This window comes from Suncus etruscus, chromosome 12, assembly GCF_024139225.1.
Source record: "Suncus etruscus isolate mSunEtr1 chromosome 12, mSunEtr1.pri.cur, whole genome shotgun sequence".
Lineage (NCBI taxonomy): Eukaryota > Metazoa > Chordata > Mammalia > Eulipotyphla > Soricidae > Suncus > Suncus etruscus.
This window is the reverse complement of record NC_064859.1, coordinates 75724045-75744771: the sequence shown is the minus strand read 5'-3', so window position 1 is coordinate 75744771 and position 20727 is coordinate 75724045. Positions and strand designations below refer to the sequence as shown.

The window sequence follows — 20727 nt, the reverse complement described above, 5'->3', positions numbered from 1 at the left end:
CCACCTTAAACCATTAGGCTGGGCAGCTCCACGAACCTGAGCACAGACTCCACAAACACCCGCAGCGCCTTGATGTGGATCCAGGCAATAAAGGCCTCGCTGAAGTTCACCTTGAGCCAGCGCAGCAAAGGGCCCTGCAGGGACAGGAGAGCCATGACCCTTCCCAGCACTGCCCCAACATCAGGCCAAGGGAACACGGTTGTGGACAGAACTGAGAAAAAATGCCCCAAAGGCAGCAGAAGCAGAGTAAGTCGAACAGGGGACCCCCCACCCCGGACCACAACCTTGGGGCCACCTGGTGTCCGGGAAGCTCAGCTGACCATTGGCCAGGCACACAAACCTCAGCAGGCCTGGCAGGTGGCTGCCCAGGGTCCACCTTCTCCAGAGGGGTTCCCCCAAGCCACCGGTCACCACCGACCCTCAGGGTCACAGTTGCTGTCACTATCACTGGTGTGACCCTGGGGTGGGTGGGGGCACCTGGGCAGGTCTTAGAACAAAGATTCTAAGATGCCACCTGTTACTCTAGGTGCTCCCAGGGTCCAAATAAGTCCTGCCAGGCAGCCAGAGGAGAGCTGAGCCACCCGCACACCCCCAAAAGGCCCTACCCACCACCAGCTCCGCCACCTCCTGGCCACCAAGCCCCGGTCATTGCTGGGGGGGAAAGGAGCCCCAGAGAGGCCCTGCAGCCCAGGAGGAAGGTGATCCCAGCTCCTGGATTGGAGACCTCCAAAGCCATAACCCCCAAGGCAAGGATTTATGTCGTCAAAAGACACCAGAGCTAGGAGGTCATGCGAGCCGAGCCGGGGACCCCAGGGCTCTGGGTTGCTGCTTACCTCACCCTCGCCCTCACTCTCTCTCTCTCTGTCGCTCTGCCCCGCAGCGGGCCTATCAGGGTTCCCTAGCGGGGTTACCTTAACCTTGTGGTCCGGGTAGGTGGATGATCCCTTTTTAAGAGCAACACAGGAATTTTGCTAAAGGCACAGAAATGATTTATTAATCTTCTGACAGAGAGGCATAGCAAACACACAGCAGTCATTCTCAGAGCTGAGCAGCACGGGGAGTGGCTGACTGAAGACTCTACAGTGGCTGGTGGGCTCAAAGCTCAGGTTCAGAGACAGCTGATGGCTGCCACGTCCGGCCCTGTTCCCCCTCCTTCCTCCTGGCAACCACAACCTCCGCAAATGGAGGCAGGGAGGCAGGTCTCAGGGGAACAAGGTTTGGGGGTCCCTCAGGCTGGTGGTATTGTCTGTCTGGACCTGGCCCCCCATCTGGACACAGTTGCTGCCTGGATGTTCAGGGAGCATAAAGCAGTTACCCCATAACCCCATGTCACCCTCGGCCATCTCTCTGCAGAAAGGCAGAAAAGTGAGGGAATGGCTCCTTCAATCTCAACAAGAACAGCCTAGATCTTGTCTAGATCTCGCCTGTTTCCTTTGGTTGACTGGTCCCATAAGGACACAAAAATCTGCTTGCTCCCCCCTCCAGACAGGGAAGAGGAATTTCCTCCAATGCACTCTGCCACCCACCTTGCAAAACCGACAGTACAGTGGGGTGGGTGTTTGCCTTGCATTCAACAGATCCTAGTTCAATGCCCGGCATCCCATATGGTCCCTGGAGTACCTCAGGAATGATTTTCCAGTGCAGAGCCAGGAATAAGGTCTGAGCACTTCTAGGTATGTTTCCCCTCACCCCCTCCAAAAAAAAAAAATAAAGTTTCAAGCATCTCTGAGATCATTTTTCTATTCCCCTCCCTGCACAGATGCCCTGATGCTTTCCCAGGCTCCTAGGGCCTTGAGGGATTGGGGTAGGGGGCAGAAGTCGACAGTGTCTGAGCCCCAGCCACTTCGAGACTGGGCAGTTAGTGTCTGCTCTTAATTCTCACAGGCCACAAGCCCTACCTGACCCCAAGTGGATACTGGCAGAAGCCACCATGTCTAGACCTTGCCCAGGGGTGCAGAGCTTAGGGCCAGCAGGACAGAAGTTCCTTGAAGGAAAACAGTGTACTGGGAGATCAGGTTTTGGCCAACCCCAGGAACAGAAGAAAGAACACTTTACTTTAGGGTCCAGTCCTGGTAGACGAGGCTATGAGGCCTGGCTCAGCCTATGTCTCTGCAAGGGAACACCCTTCAAATTGGGGGTGGGGAAATAATTGGAATTCTGGAACAGGCAGCACCTGAAGAATGGAGGACAGCACAGTGTCCACTATGTCCACTCACTAATGGCAGGTCGGTGAGGCTCCTTGATAGCCACTCCCCAGAAATGCCCCATTTCCTCCCAGGGAGGCTCAAAGAACCCCATTTTGGGGGTAACTTGTCCAGAATCCCAATGAAAGGCCCTTGACCAAGTGTGTGGAGCTAGACATGAGAATCCCCACTGATGTCCAGAAAAGCCTGGGGCTGGGGCTGGCCCTGGGTGGGAGCTTGGCGCTGCACAAGCTTACGCTGATGCTGTTCAGAGGCCCAGAGCACAGTCTCCCATTCTTCTGGTCTCCCTAGCACCTGAGAGCAACAGAGAATCTCCCCCACTGCCACACTGCCCCATTCTGATCCTCTGGAATGAGATACCCTTATAGTAAAGAGTTGGGGTAGGGGCTATAGTGGGGACTTGTTGAGAATCACACCAGCTCCTCCCCTAAAGCAAAGGGAGGTAAACTTTCTGGCGAAAGTTGACCCTGTGGTGGGGACAGCAGGTGACCAGCCCTCTGGAGCCCCTCCTGCTTTGCAGGGGCGAGGAATGTTCTTTTCCCGAGGGGAATCACTCCAGCATCTCTGAGCTGCAGTGACTCTGCTGAGTAGTTATGGAAGGGCTGGGCTGGCCGTGGGAGCAGGTCCCACAGGGCAGAGCTGGTACTTAAAGTGTCCTAGGCCACCCCCTACCATAGCTGTGCCCTAAGAATAGCTGCCTGGAAATGGCACCCAAGGAAGTGGGGTCCCAGGGAGGGTGGACAGACATTGCGCAGACTCACATACTGTTGCTTCTTATCCGACAGCAGGCGGGCCATCTCCTCCCTTTCCCTCTTAATTTCATTCTCATCATAGAAAAACTCACGCACAGTGAACCTGCGAGGGGAGAACCAAAGGGCTGGGTCCCAAGGGCTGGGTAGAGGGGCTAGGCCGAGGGTCTGGGCCAAGGGACAGTGCAGAGACCATATCCTCCCCTCCATCAGCTCAGCCCTTACTTGTTCTCTTTGGCTTTGGTTTTGAAATCATCGATCACTTTCCGAAACAGCGTCACGGTGAAGAGGCCGCCCTCACCATCCTCAGCAATGAGTCTGCAGGAGAGAAGTGATGATTCCCAGGGGGCCTTGGGCTCCAGGTGTAGGTCAGGGCAGAGCCAGGCCGGTGACCTATTCTGGGGTGCAGGTGATATGGGGGCTTCCTGTGGTTGGTTCCAGATATCCACTCAGTTCTATCTTCTCCCCTTCTGGCTATTTCCTATCTCTAGGCTTGCTTCCCCTCCAGGCTGAGGCCTCTGGGATATAAACAGAGGGAAGGACAAGGTGGAAGAGGCCTGCAGGGTTGAAGTTGGCTCCTGGAATGCCTGAGAGATCAGGCTGCTGATCAGGGCAGCCACTGCCCACCATGTGTACATCCCACCCAGCCTTCCTGGCACAACACCAGATGTGTCACTCCCACCGGGTGGTCTAAGTACTTTTCTTGCCTCTGACCAGAAGACCCGATAATGAGGATCCTGTGGACATGCAGACTGGGCCAACTTTTCTGCTTCTCGGAGGCCCTCTGCCCCACCCTAACTCTGTAGGTGTGACCCCAGACTTCAGGGGTCTTCTCAGAGTCCTCTACACATTCTCAGGTGAGAGGAAAATTTCCTCCAGGAAGCCTGCATGAGAGCAGGAAGTGCTCCTGCTGGTGAGAGGCATGCCCAACTCCTCCACTCTTCCTCCACCTGCTCCTCCCCAGCCCTCTCCCTCAGCCTTATTCTGGGACCCCAGGCTGCAACTGTCTTGGTCAGTGACAAGTGACTCAGTTTGGCACAAGGGCCCCAGGCCAGAGGCTTCTAGAGGGCAAAAGAGGGGATGGGGCTCCTGCTAAGCTCTGGGCCAGGAGGCAGAAGTAGGAAGCAGGCACAACTGTGCCCACTCAGTGCCAGCCTAGTGAGCTGTTCGAGAGGGTGAGGAGAAACAAATGCCCACAGAGCTGCAGAGGTAAAACATCAAATAGCTTTCCTGGGGCCAAGGATGCAGCTTGATATGGTGGAGCACACGCCTCGCATGTGTGTGAGGCCCTGCATTTGATGCCCTGAACTGCAAAGCCCCCCAATTTCTTCCAGGTGTATTCTGAGAGACCCCACACCAACAGACTACCCCAGATGTCTCCCAGCACCGCTGAGGGTGACCCCTGTGAAAACAGCCATGAACACCTTGGCCCGCAGTGGAAACTCCAAGGCTTCCCTGGCTTGCCTTCTGCTTTCTCCATGTACTTGGCATTTCTGGGTCCCTCATTCTCCTGCACATGGTGCTATCATTGCCCCCTCACTGCTACTTCATCTGTCCACACCGTGACCTTCACAGTGTGGCTGGGTGACAGGTGCCCCTCTACCCCCCTGGCTAACTTTCTCCTCTAACTTCAGAGCAGGGTATTCTGTCCTGTCAGTTCTCTCAGGGCCCAGGGAGGGCAGCGATGATGGTAAGAACATGTGCCTTCATCCCTTCTCCCGCCAAGGAGAACCACCCCCCGTGGCCACTCCTTCCAGTGCTTAGCAGCCACATGCAAGACTTCCTGCATGGATCTACTTTGCAGGCATCATGCCAGGTCTTCACTTGACCCCCAGTGGTAGAAACCATATGTGGGGGGAAAAAATCAATGGAAAAAGAACCTTAACCCCATGGAAGCCAGAGGGGACTTTCAGGTCGCAGAATTCTGGAAGCCAAAAGGATCTGGGCCTGTATGGCTAGGAAGACACAACAGGCTCAGGGTCTGCAGGTGAGGAGTCAGCTATGGAAGGTCTATGCACCCTCAGGCATGTTCAGTGCCGAGTTCCCCCAAACCCATAGGACCTCTAGGGCCAAACTGGGGTCACTTACTTGGTTGATCGAGGGACCACCATGTCTGAGAGGGATTCGTAGGTTTTCTGCCACTGTGTGTAGCTCTGTCTGTGGGATATAGAAGCATTAGTGATGTTTCAGAAAAGGCTGGGAGTGGACCAGAGAGATAGCACAGAGGGTTGATCCCCAGCACCCCATAAGGTCTCCAAGCACTGCCAAGAATGATCGCTGAACACAGGGCCAAGAATAACCCCTAAATACAGCTGAGTGTAACCTAAAAAGGCAATAAAGAGAGGGGGAAGGTTGGGGTGTACTGAACATTTAGAAATCTATGCACTCCCTCTTCCCAGGAAATGAAGTAAACAGAGAGGAACCAAGTGAGCCCCAAACAGCCACAGAGGCCCTGCCATAGGGTCTGGAAACCATCTCTGAACCTACTACACCTTGGGGTCTGCCAGCCTCTGAAGTGCATATATGAAGACTCAGCTGCATGATCCTGCCAGAGCCCCTCACACAGAGGCACTCTGACCCCCCACCCAGCTGCCTCCCCTGGATCCCAGACCCATCCAGTCCTCCTCCAATGGCCCCTGCTTACTTGGGGACGATGACCAGGAGGGTGATGAGATACTCAGAGTCCAGTACAAAGTCTTCCTTGTTCACAATGTCACACAGAGTGCGGGTGAAGAGGTTCCCCCTGAGTGCAGGTGGGAAGGGAGGATGGTCAGAGGTGCTGGAGGGCACATGGGGCAGGGGACAGTGGGGTGGAGGGTGCTTCCTTTCCATTGGGGCTGCAGAAACAGCTTCAGTCACCTGCACTGACCCCTGGTAGAGAAGTCAGAGTGTAGGTAGGCTGAGTGATCTCAGTTGCCCCCTCAGGGCTCCATGTCACTGGACACGATGTCCAGGTCCCACTGCTAATGCAGTGCCCTGCATCTCTTGCTTCATGCCCAGGGAACATGCACTGAGGTTATCATAGTTCTAGTTTCTGAGCGCCGGGATCCAGGCTGCTTTGCCAGGCAGCAGGGGAGGCAAAGCTCAGGCAAGGCAGATGCAATTAGCTTAGCAGGAGCCAAGCAAAGCATGCATTCCTGCTGCCTGCATTTCTCTGCCTATGCTCCTTCTCTCTGTAAGCCTTGTCTATACCCTGTCTGCACCCCCTCTGTCCATCCCTTCTGTCCACCCTCTCTACCAACCCCGTTTGTCTATCTGTCCCCCTTGCCTCATCTACTGTCCTCCACACTCCAGTCCCTTTGTCCTAGGGACTCCCTCCTCTCTCCAGGGAAACTGTCTTCTCTCTCACAACTTTTATTACCTCTCTCTTTAATAGGATGTCTTCGAGACTGGAGCACTAGAACAGCAAGTAAGGTGTTTGCCTGGCATGAGGCTGACCTGTGTTCAATCCCCAGGACCATATGGTCGCCCAAAACCTACTAGAGTTAATCCCTGAGCACAGAGTCAGGAGTAAGCCCTGAATACTGCTGCATGTGGCTCAAAAGAAATGAACGAAAGTAGAATGTCTTTATTTCACCCGTCATCTCCTGAAACTCCTTTGTGGGCTGAAATTCCCTAGAATCTGAACTGGGGTAGAAATGATTTCCCTCTCCCTCAAAGAGAAAAGCCCCTCTTCAGCTTGGGAACCACAGCTCCCCAAAAAGATGGGTGATAGAATATATCATAATTTGCAGATCAAGAGGGTTCTGGGTATCATCAGAAGATAGTCTCCTCTGTGCCATTGGGGCTGTCTGCACCTGGCCACATAGCAGAAGCTCCTGCAGACATACCAGCTTGACCTCCCAGCACAGCACAGACTAGTGGAAGGCCCAGGGGGCCCAGATAGGGGCATTGGCATGCTCACTCCTGGCTACTTCCCCTGACACTCCCATCAGGAACAGCCTGAAATCAGCCCACACATAAGCACTCAAGCTTCGAAGCAAATGGCATGCAGCCATGGCCAGCATTTTTAGATAAAAATCCCAGTGCAGGGATCTCCTGTCTATGCAGGGAGCAGTTCAGAAAGACCCCACATGGCAGGGATGGCCAGGAGTGCCCTGCAAGCATGCCCTGAACACACCCATCCTCAGCCTCATGGTCAGGCACAGAATGTGACCGAGCACAAAGCATATGGATTACAGAACTTGCTGAATGAATAACTGAGTTACTTTTCTTTTTTTTTTGGGGGGGGGGGTCACACCCAGCAGAGCTCAGGGGCTACTCTTGGCTCTACACTCAGAAATAGCTCCTGGCAGGCTCAGAGGACCATATGGGATGCCAGGATTCGAACCATCATCCTTCTGCATGCAAGGCAAACACCCTACCTCCACGCTATCTCTCTGCCCCAATAACTGAGTTTCTAAGTGCAGCAACTGTATTCTGTTCTTCTCTCTACCTTTAGGATCTAGACCAGGCCTGAGAAGACAATGAGTCCTTAATAAAATAAGTCTTTAATAAAAGTAGATGGACTGAAAAAGGAGGAAGAGACGGACCCTCTTCTCTTCTACTCAACAGGGCAGTGACCCTGTTACTGCCAATCCATGAATAAGCTTTTTTTTTTTAACCAAAGGGCTGAAGAGGTTGAACCAAATTTCACAAATGTCAAATAAGTCTTAGAAAGAGACACAATATGGATAAGGTGCTTTCTTTGCATATGGTTGAACTTGGTTCCATCTCAGAACCACACATGATCCCTTGGGTATGGTCTGGAGTAGCCCCAGAGCATCAACAGGTGTAGTTCCAAAACAGAAAGAAAGAAAGAAAATATAGGGAAGGAGGGAGGCAAGCAGGGAGGGAAGGAAGGAGTGACGCAGGGAGGGAGGGAAGGAGGGAGGCAGGCAGAGATGGAGGAAGGAAGGGAGGGAGTCAGGGAGGGAAAGAGGGAGGGAAGACTAGAGGGAGGGAGGGAGGGAGAGAGGGAGGGAGGGAGGGAAGGAGGGAATGAGGGAAAGAAAGAGGGAAGGAAGGAGGGAAGGAGAGAGGGAAGGAAGGAGGGAAAGAGGGAGGGAGGAGGGAAGAGGGGAAGAAGGAAAGAGAGAGGGAGGGAGGGAGGGAGGGAAAGAGGAAGAGAGGGAAGGAGTGAGTGGGAGGGAAAGAGGGGAAGAGAAAGAAAAAGAAAAGAAAGAACAAAGCGGGCCGGGAAGGTGGCGCTAGAGGTAAGGTATCTGCCTTGCAAGCGCTACCGTAGGACGGACCACGGTTCGATTCCCCGGCATCCCATATGGTCCCCCCAAGCCAGGGGCGATTTCTGAGTGCATAGCCAGGAGTAACCCCCGTGCGTCAAACGGGTGTGGCCCAAAAACCCAAAAAAAAAAAAAAAAAAACCAAAAGAAAGAACAAAGCAACTCAACATCCTAATGGTGTGATGTGTTAGGCCCAGCAGGCCAATGAAATACCTCCAATAACGGGATGCTCTTTCCCTTACACAAGAGCCTTGGACCTAGTCTAAAACCCAGGGCTAATGAATTCTCAGCTACCTACCACAATCCCAGTGCCTAGCAGGTCTAGTTGAGTAGGTCTAGCTCCCTTTTACAGGGGACCTTTTGGGGAGGGAGTAGAAAAGGATCTATGAGTGGACTGTGTCAGGAGGAGCACTCAATGCCTTCAACTGGACCACGGGCATTCATGGGGAATCTCTGCCCTAGCAGAGAAGTTGGGAGAGAGAGGAGGACAGTGAGGACATGCTGAAGGCACACTGAGTCCTGCATGGAACTTCCTTCCCATTTTCCCGTCCAGCATAAATAGAGCTCCTGGGTGTATGAGAAGCAAATGCCTGAATCTGACCATTTGCCGTCTGTCTATCCACTCTGTCCTTCTGTCCATCCATCCACCCATCCACCTGTATATCTGCCAGTCTTCCAACTTCCCATCCATCTTCTATCCACTTGTCTGTCAGTCCGTCCATCCATCCATCCATCCATCCTTCCATCCATCCATCCATCCATCCATCCATCCATCCATCAATCCATCTATGTGTCTGCCCTCCTCTCAACTGCAGACCTGACTCATGGCTACTCACATAGATCTCTTCTCTAAATTCTCCAGGTTGGTCTTCAGAGTGTTGTAGGCGACTGTGCGGGACTTCAGATCCGTGTCGATCTGGGTCAGTTGCTAGGGGGAAAAGGCAGGTTTGAACATGAACCCAGTTCTCACGCCCAGCCCCGATGGCCCTGCCTGTCCAAGGGATCCATAGCTGCTCAGCAGATAGTCTGCAGTAAGGGCCAGTAAGGGCCTCACACTGGAGACACTCAATGCTTCTCAAACCACCCCATGAGAATCTCAACTTTGCCATCCTGCACTGCCAGGCTCTAGTGATGTCAGGTTGGGGTCCCTACACTCTGGTCTCCAAGGCCCAGTTGACTCACATCAGCTGTCTAGGCTCAGGGGTGCTCTTTCCAGTCTTGCCTGTGTGAGGCCCCTGGGAGCTCCTGGCACTGGAGGGTCCCAGGGCACTGATTATAACAGCACTGGCCCCTGACCACTGCTGATGTGGCTGCCACAACAGCTAGGAAAAAATAAAATAAAATATTTTAAATAATATTTTTTTTTTAGGTTTTGGATCACACTGGTTGGTGCTCAGAGGTTACTCTTGGCTCTGCTCTCATAAATAACTCCTGGCAGGCTCAGGGAACCATATGGGATGCTGGGAATCAAACCTGGGTCAGCATGTGCAAGGCAAAACCCTACCAGTGTGCTATCAATCAGGCCCCTAAAATGTCCTAGTTTTGGGGTATTTTTGGGGGGGGCAGGTACACACCCGATGGTGCTCAGAGGTTACTTCTGGCTCTGCACTCAGAAATCGCTCCTGGCAGGCTAGGGGGACTATATGGGATGCCAGGATTTGAACCGCCATACGTCCTGGATTGGTTGTGTACAAGGCAAAAGCCCTACCGCTGTGCCATCTCTCCAGCCCCTCCTAAAATGTTTTAAATAAATTCTTTAATTGAATCACTGTGAGATACAGCTCCAAAGTTGCTCATTATTGAGTTTTAGTCCTACAATGTCAACACCCATCCTTTCACCAGTCCACATTTCCCACCACCAATGTCCCCAGTTTGCCTCTTGCCTTCCCTCCTTTCCTCTCTCTTTCTCTCCCTTTTTGACAGTGCGGATTGCAATATGGTTACAGAAAGAGTATCATACATATTATTTCCCTCCTCTCAGCACCCAGTTCTTGTCCAGAATGATCATTTCCAACTATCACTGTAGTGATCACTGGTAGTCCTTTTTCTGCCCTCACTGATCTATCCCACTATTTGTGACAAGCTTCCTACCATTCACTGGTTTTAAGTTAAATAAAAATATATAACTGAAGATATGGCTCAGAGGCACAACATGGGCCTTGCATGTGTGAGGCCTCAGGTTTAATCGTTTGCACCAGAAATTTTCTTTTTTTTTATTGTAAGAATTTATTCAAGAGGGGCTGGGTGGTGGCGCTAAAGGTAAGGTGCCTGCCTTGTCTGCGCTAGCCTTGGACGGACTGCAGTTCGATCCCCCGGTGTCCCATATGGTCCCCCAAGCCAGGAGCAACTTCTGAGCACATAGCCAGGAGTAACCCCTGAGCGTTACCGGGTGTGGCCCAAAAACCAAAAAAAGAGAGAGAAAAAAAAAAGAATTTATTCAAGAGACAAAATTGATTAACATAATGAGGTAAGCTAACATAACATAATATAGTGACATAACATAACATAATATAATTGATATAATAATAATACATGTAAGTCAAAGAAAGTTTCTGATTAAAAACATATATTTTTTCCATAATGGCTTACATATCTTTCACAGTAGTGTTTTAGGTACATATTAACATTGAATCAGGGGAATACCCATCACCAACTATGTCCTCCCCCCCATTCCAGTTCCCTTTCTACAACTCATATACTCCACCATCACCCCCCGGGCTGCTAGAGTAGGTGGACCCCTCTTTGTCTGGCTTACTACTAGTGATCTCATATCTGTTTGGTCCTGGAACCCTCGTTTCCCCTTCTATTTAAGAGGCAGAGCTAGAAAAATCAAGGTATGTGGTTTTGTTTGAAGGCAAGAAAAGCAATAGAATGGGGTACAAAATAAGAGGGAAAAAAAAAGTCAAAAGTCAAATACGGGGGGGGGGGGCGGAGAGATAGCATGGAGGTAAGGCGTTTGCCTTTCATGCAGAAGGTCATCGGTTCAAATCCCGGCATCCCATATGGTCCCCCGTGCCTGCCAGGAGCAATTTCTGAGCATGGAGCCAGGAATAACCCCTGAGCACTGCCGGGTGTGACCCAAAAAAAAAAAAAAAAAAAAAAAAAAAACCAAAAAAAAGTCAAATACGCTAAAAACGGGCTGAGTCTCTCTAGAGGCTTCCAACCTCAGTTTGAGAGAGGATGTGAAAAAGTAATTGAAATAGCACAACAATACAGAGAAAATTATCAAATTAAATAACCGGTGAGCAGAAATTTTCTTTTAATGAAGGTTTTCTTTCCGGATAATTCCATTATTTAGTTATACCAAGAAATATTACATAAATTATTCATGTTTGCCAAGGGAAAGGCTTTGAGGAGGTTGGAAAAATTATGATAAGGTGGAGGGAATGTTACTACACTGATGGTGGGATTGATGTTGAAATATTGAAGGCCAGAAATAACTATTATGAGAAACTCCATAAACCATGGTGTCTAAAATAAAAGAATTTAATTAAAAGAATGAAAAGAAAAATAAGGTCATGTCTTTATATTTGCAAGACATGTACTAGTCCCAGAGCCACTTCCTCAGCTCTAAAAGTTGTGCACATCCACGCATGACATACTTACACACAAACACACACATATGCACGCATATATGCACACACAAGCATACTGCTTTCTTTTAGTTTTGTTCTTGTGGGCCACGCTCATCGGTGGCACTACCCACTGGGATATTGCTCCAGTCCACAAACCTTTAAAAAAAAAATTCCTTCATGGCTTTATTTTTCTGATTTCACTGGCACCAGTGAGAAGCTACAAAGGAGTGATTAGAAAACAGTAAACTGGGCCCAGAAAAATAGCACAGCGGTGTTTGCCTTGCAAGCAGCCGATCCAGGACCAAAGGTGGTTGGTTTGAATTCAATCCCGGTGTCCCATATGATCCCCTGTGCCTGTCAGGAGCTATTTCTGAGCAGACAGCCAGGAGTAACCACTGAGCAACGCCGGGTGTGGCCCAAAAACCAAAAAAAAAACAAAAACAAAAAAACAAACAAAAAAAAAAAAAAACAGTAAACTGGGAGGCCCAGAGCTGAGGAAACACAGGCCTAAGTCTGAATTCCAGCTCCTCCTCTGATGGGCTGTGCATTCTAGGGTCAGCTTCTCAACCTCTCTGAGCTTAGTGACACAGACTAATTGTTCTTACCAGCACACACACCCCACCTCATCCCCTTTCCTCCCTGCCCAGACTGAGTCATGGAGGCCACCAGGATGTAGGTCACTGCAGTGATTTATGGAGAGAGCTTAGCTCAGGCCTCACCAGAACTCAAAGCTCCTGCTGCTGCTTGCATTCCCCATTCTGCAGGCAGGCACCACACAGTGGCCACACAGGGTGGAGGCCCAACTCCCTCCACAGCAGCCAGAAGTGTTTCCGGGGGTGGGGGTGAGGCGATGCACATTCCACGCATCAGTGAGCCTGTAACGTCCAGGTCTACCTATGGGGAAAAGTGTGCAGCAGGAGACCGCACTCCTTGTGTTACTCCTTGTGGGGTGGAGTGGACATGTTTTTCTGTTTTTTTGTCGTTGTCGTTGTTAGTTTTTGTTTTGGGGCCACACCCAGCGGCACTCAGGGGTTACTCCTTGCTATGTACTCAGAAATCGCTCCTGGCTCGGAGGACCATATGGGACACTGGGAATCGAACCCAGGTCTGCCCTGGGTTAGCCACATGCAAGGCAAACACCTTACCGCTGTGCTATTGCTCCAGCCCCAAAAGTGGGTATTTCTAATCTGGACCCCAGAGATAGGAATGAAAGTAAACTTCTTGTGTGTGGTTGACCTTGGTTCCATCCATGGTATCACAAAGTTCTCTGAGCATCATTAGATGTGGCCCTGGAAGCCCCTGAGCACCTCTATGTGGTCTTGGTAATTATCTGCACCACAGAGCCTGAGCAGCCCTGAATTTTAGGGCAGGGGTCTTTGAATAAACTGACCAAGAATCTCGTGGGGTGACACTTGGACTTCTTATAAACTGTTTTGGGGATCTCCCAAATATGTGAATATTTATTTTGTATATGTATTTCATATTTATATTTGGTTTTGGGGAATATTCACCAGGTGGAATTCAAGGCTGACTCTTGGCTCTGCACTTAGAATCTGCATTCATTCCTGCAAGCGCAGGGGACTATAGGGATGCTAGGGATGTGCCTTATCCACTGTACTATCTTCTGACTCCTAATGTATGTGTATATTTTTTTATTTTAGTTTTCCCTTATTTGGAGGATAGTGTGATATAGGGCTCTAACTTTCCTGCTATCATCTTAATTCAAACATTTCTATGGATTTATGATTCATTCACAACAGAATGGGATTTCAGGGGTTTTGCTTCACAAGCCCTATTTGTGGATTAATCTCACTACTTTCACTACCAAAGTTCCAATAATATCACAGTAAAAAGTTCTCTTTTCATTATTATTTCTTTGTGGGCTTCCTAACTGGTGCCCAGGGGGTTCGGGATCCCTCCTGAGATTACTTGGCCAAGTAGGCATGATGGCTCAATGTGAGGGCCAGAATGTGTGATATTGCTTGGGCCTTTGTCACTGTCAGGGTCACACCCAGCACTACTGGGTAAGAGTGGACATTTCTAAACCACAGCCCAGACTGGCCTGCTGGAGTCCAAATCTGATCCCCACCACCAGGAGGTCCATCAAGCACCTCTGGGAGTGGTTTCTGAGCATAGAGCTGGAAGCAGCCCCAAGCACTGTCAGTGTGGGCCCCAAAATAAAGCAAAACAGAAACTGCAGCCTATGCTTCGTCTGTGGGCTCCTGCACTTTGTAGCAATGTTATGGACAGTGGCATGGTGGTCAGGAGGGCAGCATTCTGAGGCCCATCATCCTGCTTTCTACTAAGGTTCATGACATGCTTGGTTTCCAGATGTTGGAGGGCCCAGCCAGGATCTGGCCTGTAGGGCACTTCCCAGGACCCAACACTGTGGTTCTGCCCTCCAGTCACCCCTAAAGGCAGTTCCTGACCAGGTGCCACTGGCTAACTAACAAGTTCAGACTCGTAACTGAGGGTGTCCAGGTACAGACTGTAGAAAAAGGGTCCTGGTGAGAGTGAGTGGGGTGCCTCACAGCCTAGACTTATCCATGCATGCAGGTCTCTGAAAGGGAGGGAGAAGCTCCAGGTTAGGAAACTGATCTTACCAAAGCAATCTGTGATTAGGAGATGTCTCAAACCAGGACCCTCATAGAGGCTGAGTCCTGGGGCTGGTGGGTGCAGAGTTTTCCATCCTGAGGTCAGACCAACAGCACTAGGGTCCCCCCACCCCCGACTCCAAGAGCCACACAACAGTGGGAACCCTTGGGAATACCAGAATCTAGGAGCAAAGGAAAACAGAAAGAAAGGCTCACAGGGCATGTCTATGCTGCCTCTCACTTCCTGGGCCAGCCAGCACCCTATGGTCCTCTCCTTCCTTTCCCTTGTGGTAGCTGTCACTCTCTTGCTTCAGGTCCCTGAGTGAGTTTTCTTTCAGTACATAAAAACCCAGGAGAAAGAGACTTCTCCAGGGGCAGTTTCACAGGCAGATAGAAAACCCAGGCCTCCTCCTCCCCACTGTGCAGTCCCTATCCCTCTCAGGACCTCCTGCACAAAAGAAAAGCCACATTTCTCTCCAGAGCAGCCTTGCCTACAGGGCAGAGCATGGCAGACCCTGGTGCAATCACACACCATCATCCTGCATATCACAGCAGCCGGCCATAGGTACAGGCCACAGGAAGCTTATAAAGCTTCCAGAATCACTACTCGATTGTCCCAGGAGGAGTTGGGAATCTATGATGTGAGCAGGGCTCCACAGCCTCACCCAGATTCCAAGACTTCCTGCCCCACCCCTTATTCCCATAGACAGGTGAGGGCTCCACAGCTGTAGGAGCCACACAGGGTGGGGCTGTCTGCGGGGCCCATCACCTGCCACTCCTGGCCCTGCCCTGCCACTGGGGGGTGTCTCTGCTATGAAACAATAGAAAGGCTTTGTTCCCTGACACCCAGGCCAACAGAGAACAGGACTGCAAAGAGTAGGTAGGTGTGAGCTATCAGAACCTGAGTTTTCTTGAGGGATTGGAGCAATGTAGTGAGTAGGGCACTTGCTTTGCATGTAGCCAAGCCAGGTTCAATCCCCCAAGCATCTCATATGGTCTCCTAAGCACTGCCAGGAGTGATCATTGAGCACTGCTAAATGTGTTCTAAACATACCCCAAGAAGAAAAAAAATAAAGAACCTGGGTCCTCCTGAGACAAAGTATAGTCAGTGGCATGGGAGATGATCAGAAAGACTTCAGAGCTTCTACTCCTGAAGGAAAAGCCAGAGGTGGCAGAATCATGGAGACTTATAGGGACAGTCTCTCATAGCCTTACTATTGTCCCAGGTGCCTCAGAGGTAGGGTGATGCCTCCCCAAAATGCTGAAAGATAGTCTCCACCAAGCATAGAATTGGTGTCACATAATCTCCTCATGAGTGGAACCTGCTCATAGACAGCAGGAGAGCTGGCATTTCCATCCACACCTTCACAAAGCTGAGTGACAGGAGCTGAGCTCAGCCACCTATAAGTTTAAGGCCCTAAGTTGGATCCCTGGGGTCACCGGCATGTGAACCACATGGTCCAGAGGGTTGGCTGAGGAGGATCCACAGGTGCTGCCATAGAGCCAGTCACCTCTGGAGCTCAGGGACATCTCAGCTCCCCCGGTAAGCACATGTGCAAGCCCCACAACTCAAGAGTGCTTAAGCAAACCTGGTGAGCACAGGACTGGGCATGAGAGCACCACAACCAAGAGTAGGTATAGCCTGTGATGCTCACAACAATGGGAAGGAAGAGAGAGGAACAGTGAATGGGCCTCAGGACTGAGCTCAGAGCCCTGGTGGCTTAGAGGCATTGAGGGGAGGAGACAGCAAATACAGGGACCGCCACAGTATTAGAAAGAGAGTAGGTCTAGAGGCATCTGACGGTCAAGAAGGAAAGGCCATACCTCAGCCCTCGGGTTCCAGTCTGGACATGGGTCCAATCAGCAGGACTCCAGTCTCCTGGAAAACCCGCTAGTCTCTCTAGGGACAAGACACCTGCCATCACACCGCAGAGGGAAGTCCCCCTATATAAGCCGAGAAGCACCAAGAAAAAGCTTCCCTACCTTGGCGAGAATATCCACCAGGCTGACCATCGGCTGCTTCGCGGGATACTTGGCCATGTCCCACTCAAAGTGGGTCACAAAGGACGTCAGGTCCACTGGAAGGACACAAACACAGTTTCATAAGTGAACAGCTTGCCTCTCCTTTGCGGGGAACAGGAGGGCATCCCTGAGCCGCAAAGTTGTGGCAGCAGGAAGCAGAGCTCAGATGAGGGATTCCAGGGTCTAAGACTCCCATCCAGGGCCCCACTGAGAAACACACCACCAGTAGCCAGGTGCCACAACAGCCCCGAACTCTAAAGCCCCACAGAGCAGCATGTGATGATACTGTTTTCACATCTGAGGCCACCCCCTGGCTCTGCCTTTCACAATGGCCTCTGAGAACCAGACAGGCCACCATGGCTAGTCCTGCCAATAAACAGTTTCCACTGCCTGCACATTCTCTTGTTAGTTTTTGTTTTGTTTCTGTTTGTATCCAGCAATAGAGTTCAGGATCTCACACACACAAAGTATTTACTCTGGGCTGGAGGGATAGCACAGCAGTAGGGTGTTTGTTTTGCACATGACTGATCTGGGATGGACCCAGGTTTGATTTCCAGCATGCCATATGGTCCCTCAAGCCTGTCAGGAGCGATTTCTGAGTGCAGAGCCAAGAGTAACATCTGACTGCAGCTGGGTATGGCCCCAAAACCAAAAAAAAAAAAGAATAAAAGTGTCTACTGCTGAGCTGTGTCCCCAGCTCCTGACTCTTGTACCTTTAAGAAGGTATTTTTGACATTAGCCAGACCCGTATTTATGGGTGCTAAGACGACCTGGAGTGGCTGTGTGGTTCTCAGTGGACAAGGTCATCTGGGGCCAGGAAGCCACTTGCAGATTTCCTGGGGCTGGGTTGAAGGAGCACTGTGGGATTGAGAAGACAGAGAGGGGAGAAGAAAAGAAGAGAAGTTAAGATGGACCAAAGAAGTGGGGCCAGGCGGTGGCGCTGGAGGTAAGGTGCCTGTCTTGCCTGTGCTAGCCTAGGACGGACCACAGTTCGATCCCCCGGCGTCCCATATGGTCCCCCAAGAAGCCAGGAGCAACTTCTGAGCGCATAGCCAGGAGTAACCCCTGAGCCTCACAGGGTGTGGCCCAAAAAAAAAAAAAAAAAAAAAAAGATGGACCAAAGAGCTGGGCCAGGGAAGACTCGGTCATGCTGCAGGAGGGATAGAGTGCCCAGGTAACCCAGGCTTGCATGGCCAGAGGGACCATCATGATGTGGACAGTCGATTGGAGAGGAGAGGAACTCGGCTTGGGGCAAGGCTGAAGTTGGAATGTGGATGCACTTCCCCAAGAAGCAGCTGGAAACAAAGTGGGCATGCCAACAGTACCACTTCTTAGTATCTATCTTCCAAATACAAAAACATTAATTTGAAAGTATATGTGTACACCTGTGTTCATCGCAGCACTTAGGAGTACAAAAAACAGAGAAAGAGACCCAACCACAGATAGATTAATCTAGGAGCAATACTGAATACTAACAACAAAAACATGCAGTTGGCAGCAACATAGATAAAAATGAAGGATATCATGCTAAGTGGGGTTGGTCAGAAGGAAAGAAGCAAATTTAGGCTGAATTGATATTTTTTTTCGAGTCACATCTGGTGACGCTCAGGGCTTATTCCTGGCTATGCGCTCAGAAATCTCCTGGTTTGGGAAACCATATGGAATGCTGGGAGATCGAATTGCAGTCCATCCTAGGTCAGTGGTCTGCAAGGCAAATGCCCTACCACTGTGCCACTGTTCTGGTTCCCGAACTGATTTTTTAATGTAGCCCTTACAAGGCAGCAACAAAGAGCTAAAGGCATCCCAATGGGAGAGCTTATGCACATTACTGAGTTTGTGGATGGGTGTTGGGATCCTTGGGAGAGGGAGGTAGAAAGGGAAATGATTGAGGGGGTGTGGTGTTAGAATTATGCACATGAGAAACCATCATTAACAGTACTGTAAATGACAGAACCTTTTAATAAAGGTTTCATGGGGTGGGAGCTATAATCTAGCAGGTAGAGGTTTGCATTGCCCATGGCTGACCCAGGTTCTATTCCCAACATCCCATGTGGTTCCCTCAGTCTTAGGAGTAATTTCTGAGTGCAGAGTCAGGAATAACCCAAGTACCACTGGGTGTGGCCCAAACCCTCCCCACAAAATACAAGTGTTGTTGCTGTTGTTTTCATTAAAAATAGAATTCTCTGGGCCGAGAGCATTAGTACAGCAGGTAGGTCACTTACTTGTCTAATCGACTGAGTTAGATTCTATTCCAGTGTCCTGTATGATCCTCCAACCGCCCCCCAGGAGTGATTCCTGAGTGCAGGGCCAGGAGTAAGCCATGAACCCTGTTTAGGTGTGATTCAAAAATAGCACAGAGATATGGCGTTTGCCTTGCACACGGCTTGCCCAGGACGGACCTGGATTCAATCCCCGGCATCCCATATAGTCCCCTGAGCCTGCCAGGAGTAGTTTCTGATCGCAGAGCCAGGATTAACCCCTGAGCGCCACTAGGTGTGGCCCCCAAACAAACAAAAACAAAAACTAAACAAACACAAAATGGGGTTGGAAGAGAAGGAATGCCTGCCAGCAGGTGGGAAGCAGGAAAGCGGCCTTGTGGGGCTGCTGTGGTTGATACCAAACCCCTCCCAGGGCTGGCACTGAGTGTGGACCTTGGTCATAACACGGGGATTATCTTACTTAATTTACTTGTCCACCCTCTTAAGTACCATGACCAGCTCCACTCAGCGATGAGGAAACTGGCAAGAACACAGCCAGTTACATAACCTCAGCTATGAAAAGAGACTGTGAGCTTCCGGTGCCAGGGGAGCACATCTGCCCTCCAGCACTGGTGAGGGCAGAGGAAGGCCAAGGAGGGCACGTGGCATATCGCGGGTCCCTTCATGAGATCAACCACGGCATTGCCTCAATGCCCTGGCTAAGAGGCCCTTGAAATTCCAATGGTGAAGCAATGATGGATGAACCTCTGGCACCAGGACAGGCATCCTTAGCAAAAGACACCAACTTAGAATGCCCACACAGCATGTGTCAGGCCCCCTAAGTGTGCTCTGGGGTTCCTTACCTGGGATCTCCAACACCACAACCTAGTATATGATCCCAACACACAGAGGCATGTGAAATGCGTGTCCCTTGGCTGGGTCCCCCCACCTAGCACACGAACCTTCAGGGCATTTAAAGAACAGCAGCAACAAAGGGGAGGGTAAAAAGTGATTGCTTTTAAAAATTTGACATACAAGGGCCAAAGAAATAGTATAAGGGGCTAAGACATTTGCCTGGCATGCGCTGAGCAATGTTCAACTCATAGCACCACATTTATTTCCCTGAGTCCATCAGGGGGCACTCCTGATGAACAGTCTATGCAGGTGTGACTCCAACCCATATAAACAGAGTGTAGATAGGTAGGTAGAAGATAGATGATAGATAGATAGATAGATAGATAGATAGATAGATAGATAGATAGATAGGTGGGTAGGTGAGTAGGTAGATAGATGATAGATAATAGATAGGTAGGTAGGTAGATATGATAGAGCCACTAAAACCCATATAAACAGAGAGATGATAGATAGGTAGAAGATAGGTAGATAGATAGATAGATAGATAGATGGATGGATGGATGGATGGATAGATAGATGATAGATAGATAGATAGATAGATAGATAGATAGATAGATAGATGGTAGATGGTAGATGGTAGATAGATTGGTAGTAGATGATAGATACATAAAAGTCACCACAATACATATAAACAGGAGATGATAGATAGGTAGAAGATAGAACAATAGATAGATAGAGAGAAAGAAGAATAGATGAAGCTTTTCTCCATCTAACTGTGACCACACAGAGGAACATCTGAGCTCATGGCCAGGCAGCAGTGGCCTTCTGTAAATCAGGAGACAAGCCCTCACTGGGAGCCAAGCCAAAAGCAAGTTGATCTCTGGTGTCTAAACTGTGAGAGTCATGGTCACTGCTGGGGCTTCTCAGCACACAACCTTCTGTGGTAGCCCAGACAGCTGGGTATAAACATGGTACTAACAGGGATTCTGGTATTATTACAGAATGTATTATTACTTTACTAGACAGGCATTTCAATGACTCTAATTTATAAAATCTTCTTGGGGGAAGGGCCTAGCAAGCAGAAGACAATATGTTCCACTCCTCATCTCTGTCACACAGTCAAGTACCAGCCTGGCACTTGTGTTGACTACATCTCACACCCCACCAACCTAGCAACCACCTCTATAAAGGGGAAGGGGACGCTGACCTGAACCTCAGCCGTGAAAGATGGGAAGAGAACCCAAACTCAGGGCTCCTCTAAGGCTGAAACCTGGGCCCGGAGAGATAGCACAGTGGCGTTTGCCTTGC

At 50.3% G+C, this 20727-nt stretch overlaps 1 protein-coding gene across 2 annotated transcripts in view; it reads right to left on the bottom strand.

Moving 5' to 3' along the window:
- ATP6V1C2 (ATPase H+ transporting V1 subunit C2) overlaps positions 1–20727 on the bottom strand; it is a 71868-nt gene that overhangs the window by 5839 nt on the left and 45302 nt on the right. Inside the window, exons 4-11 of one of the 2 annotated variants that reach the window (XM_049784531.1) lie at positions 16328–16422; positions 9012–9103; positions 5598–5696; positions 5042–5110; positions 3179–3271; positions 2966–3059; positions 834–971; positions 37–134 (exon numbers count right to left, since the gene is read on the bottom strand). In XM_049784531.1, the coding sequence (XP_049640488.1) occupies positions 37–134; positions 834–971; positions 2966–3059; positions 3179–3271; positions 5042–5110; positions 5598–5696; positions 9012–9103; positions 16328–16422 (778 nt within the window). The remainder of the gene's footprint in view (positions 1–36; positions 135–833; positions 972–2965; positions 3060–3178; positions 3272–5041; positions 5111–5597; positions 5697–9011; positions 9104–16327; positions 16423–20727) is intronic. The other variant, XM_049784532.1, reaches the window with a different exon arrangement.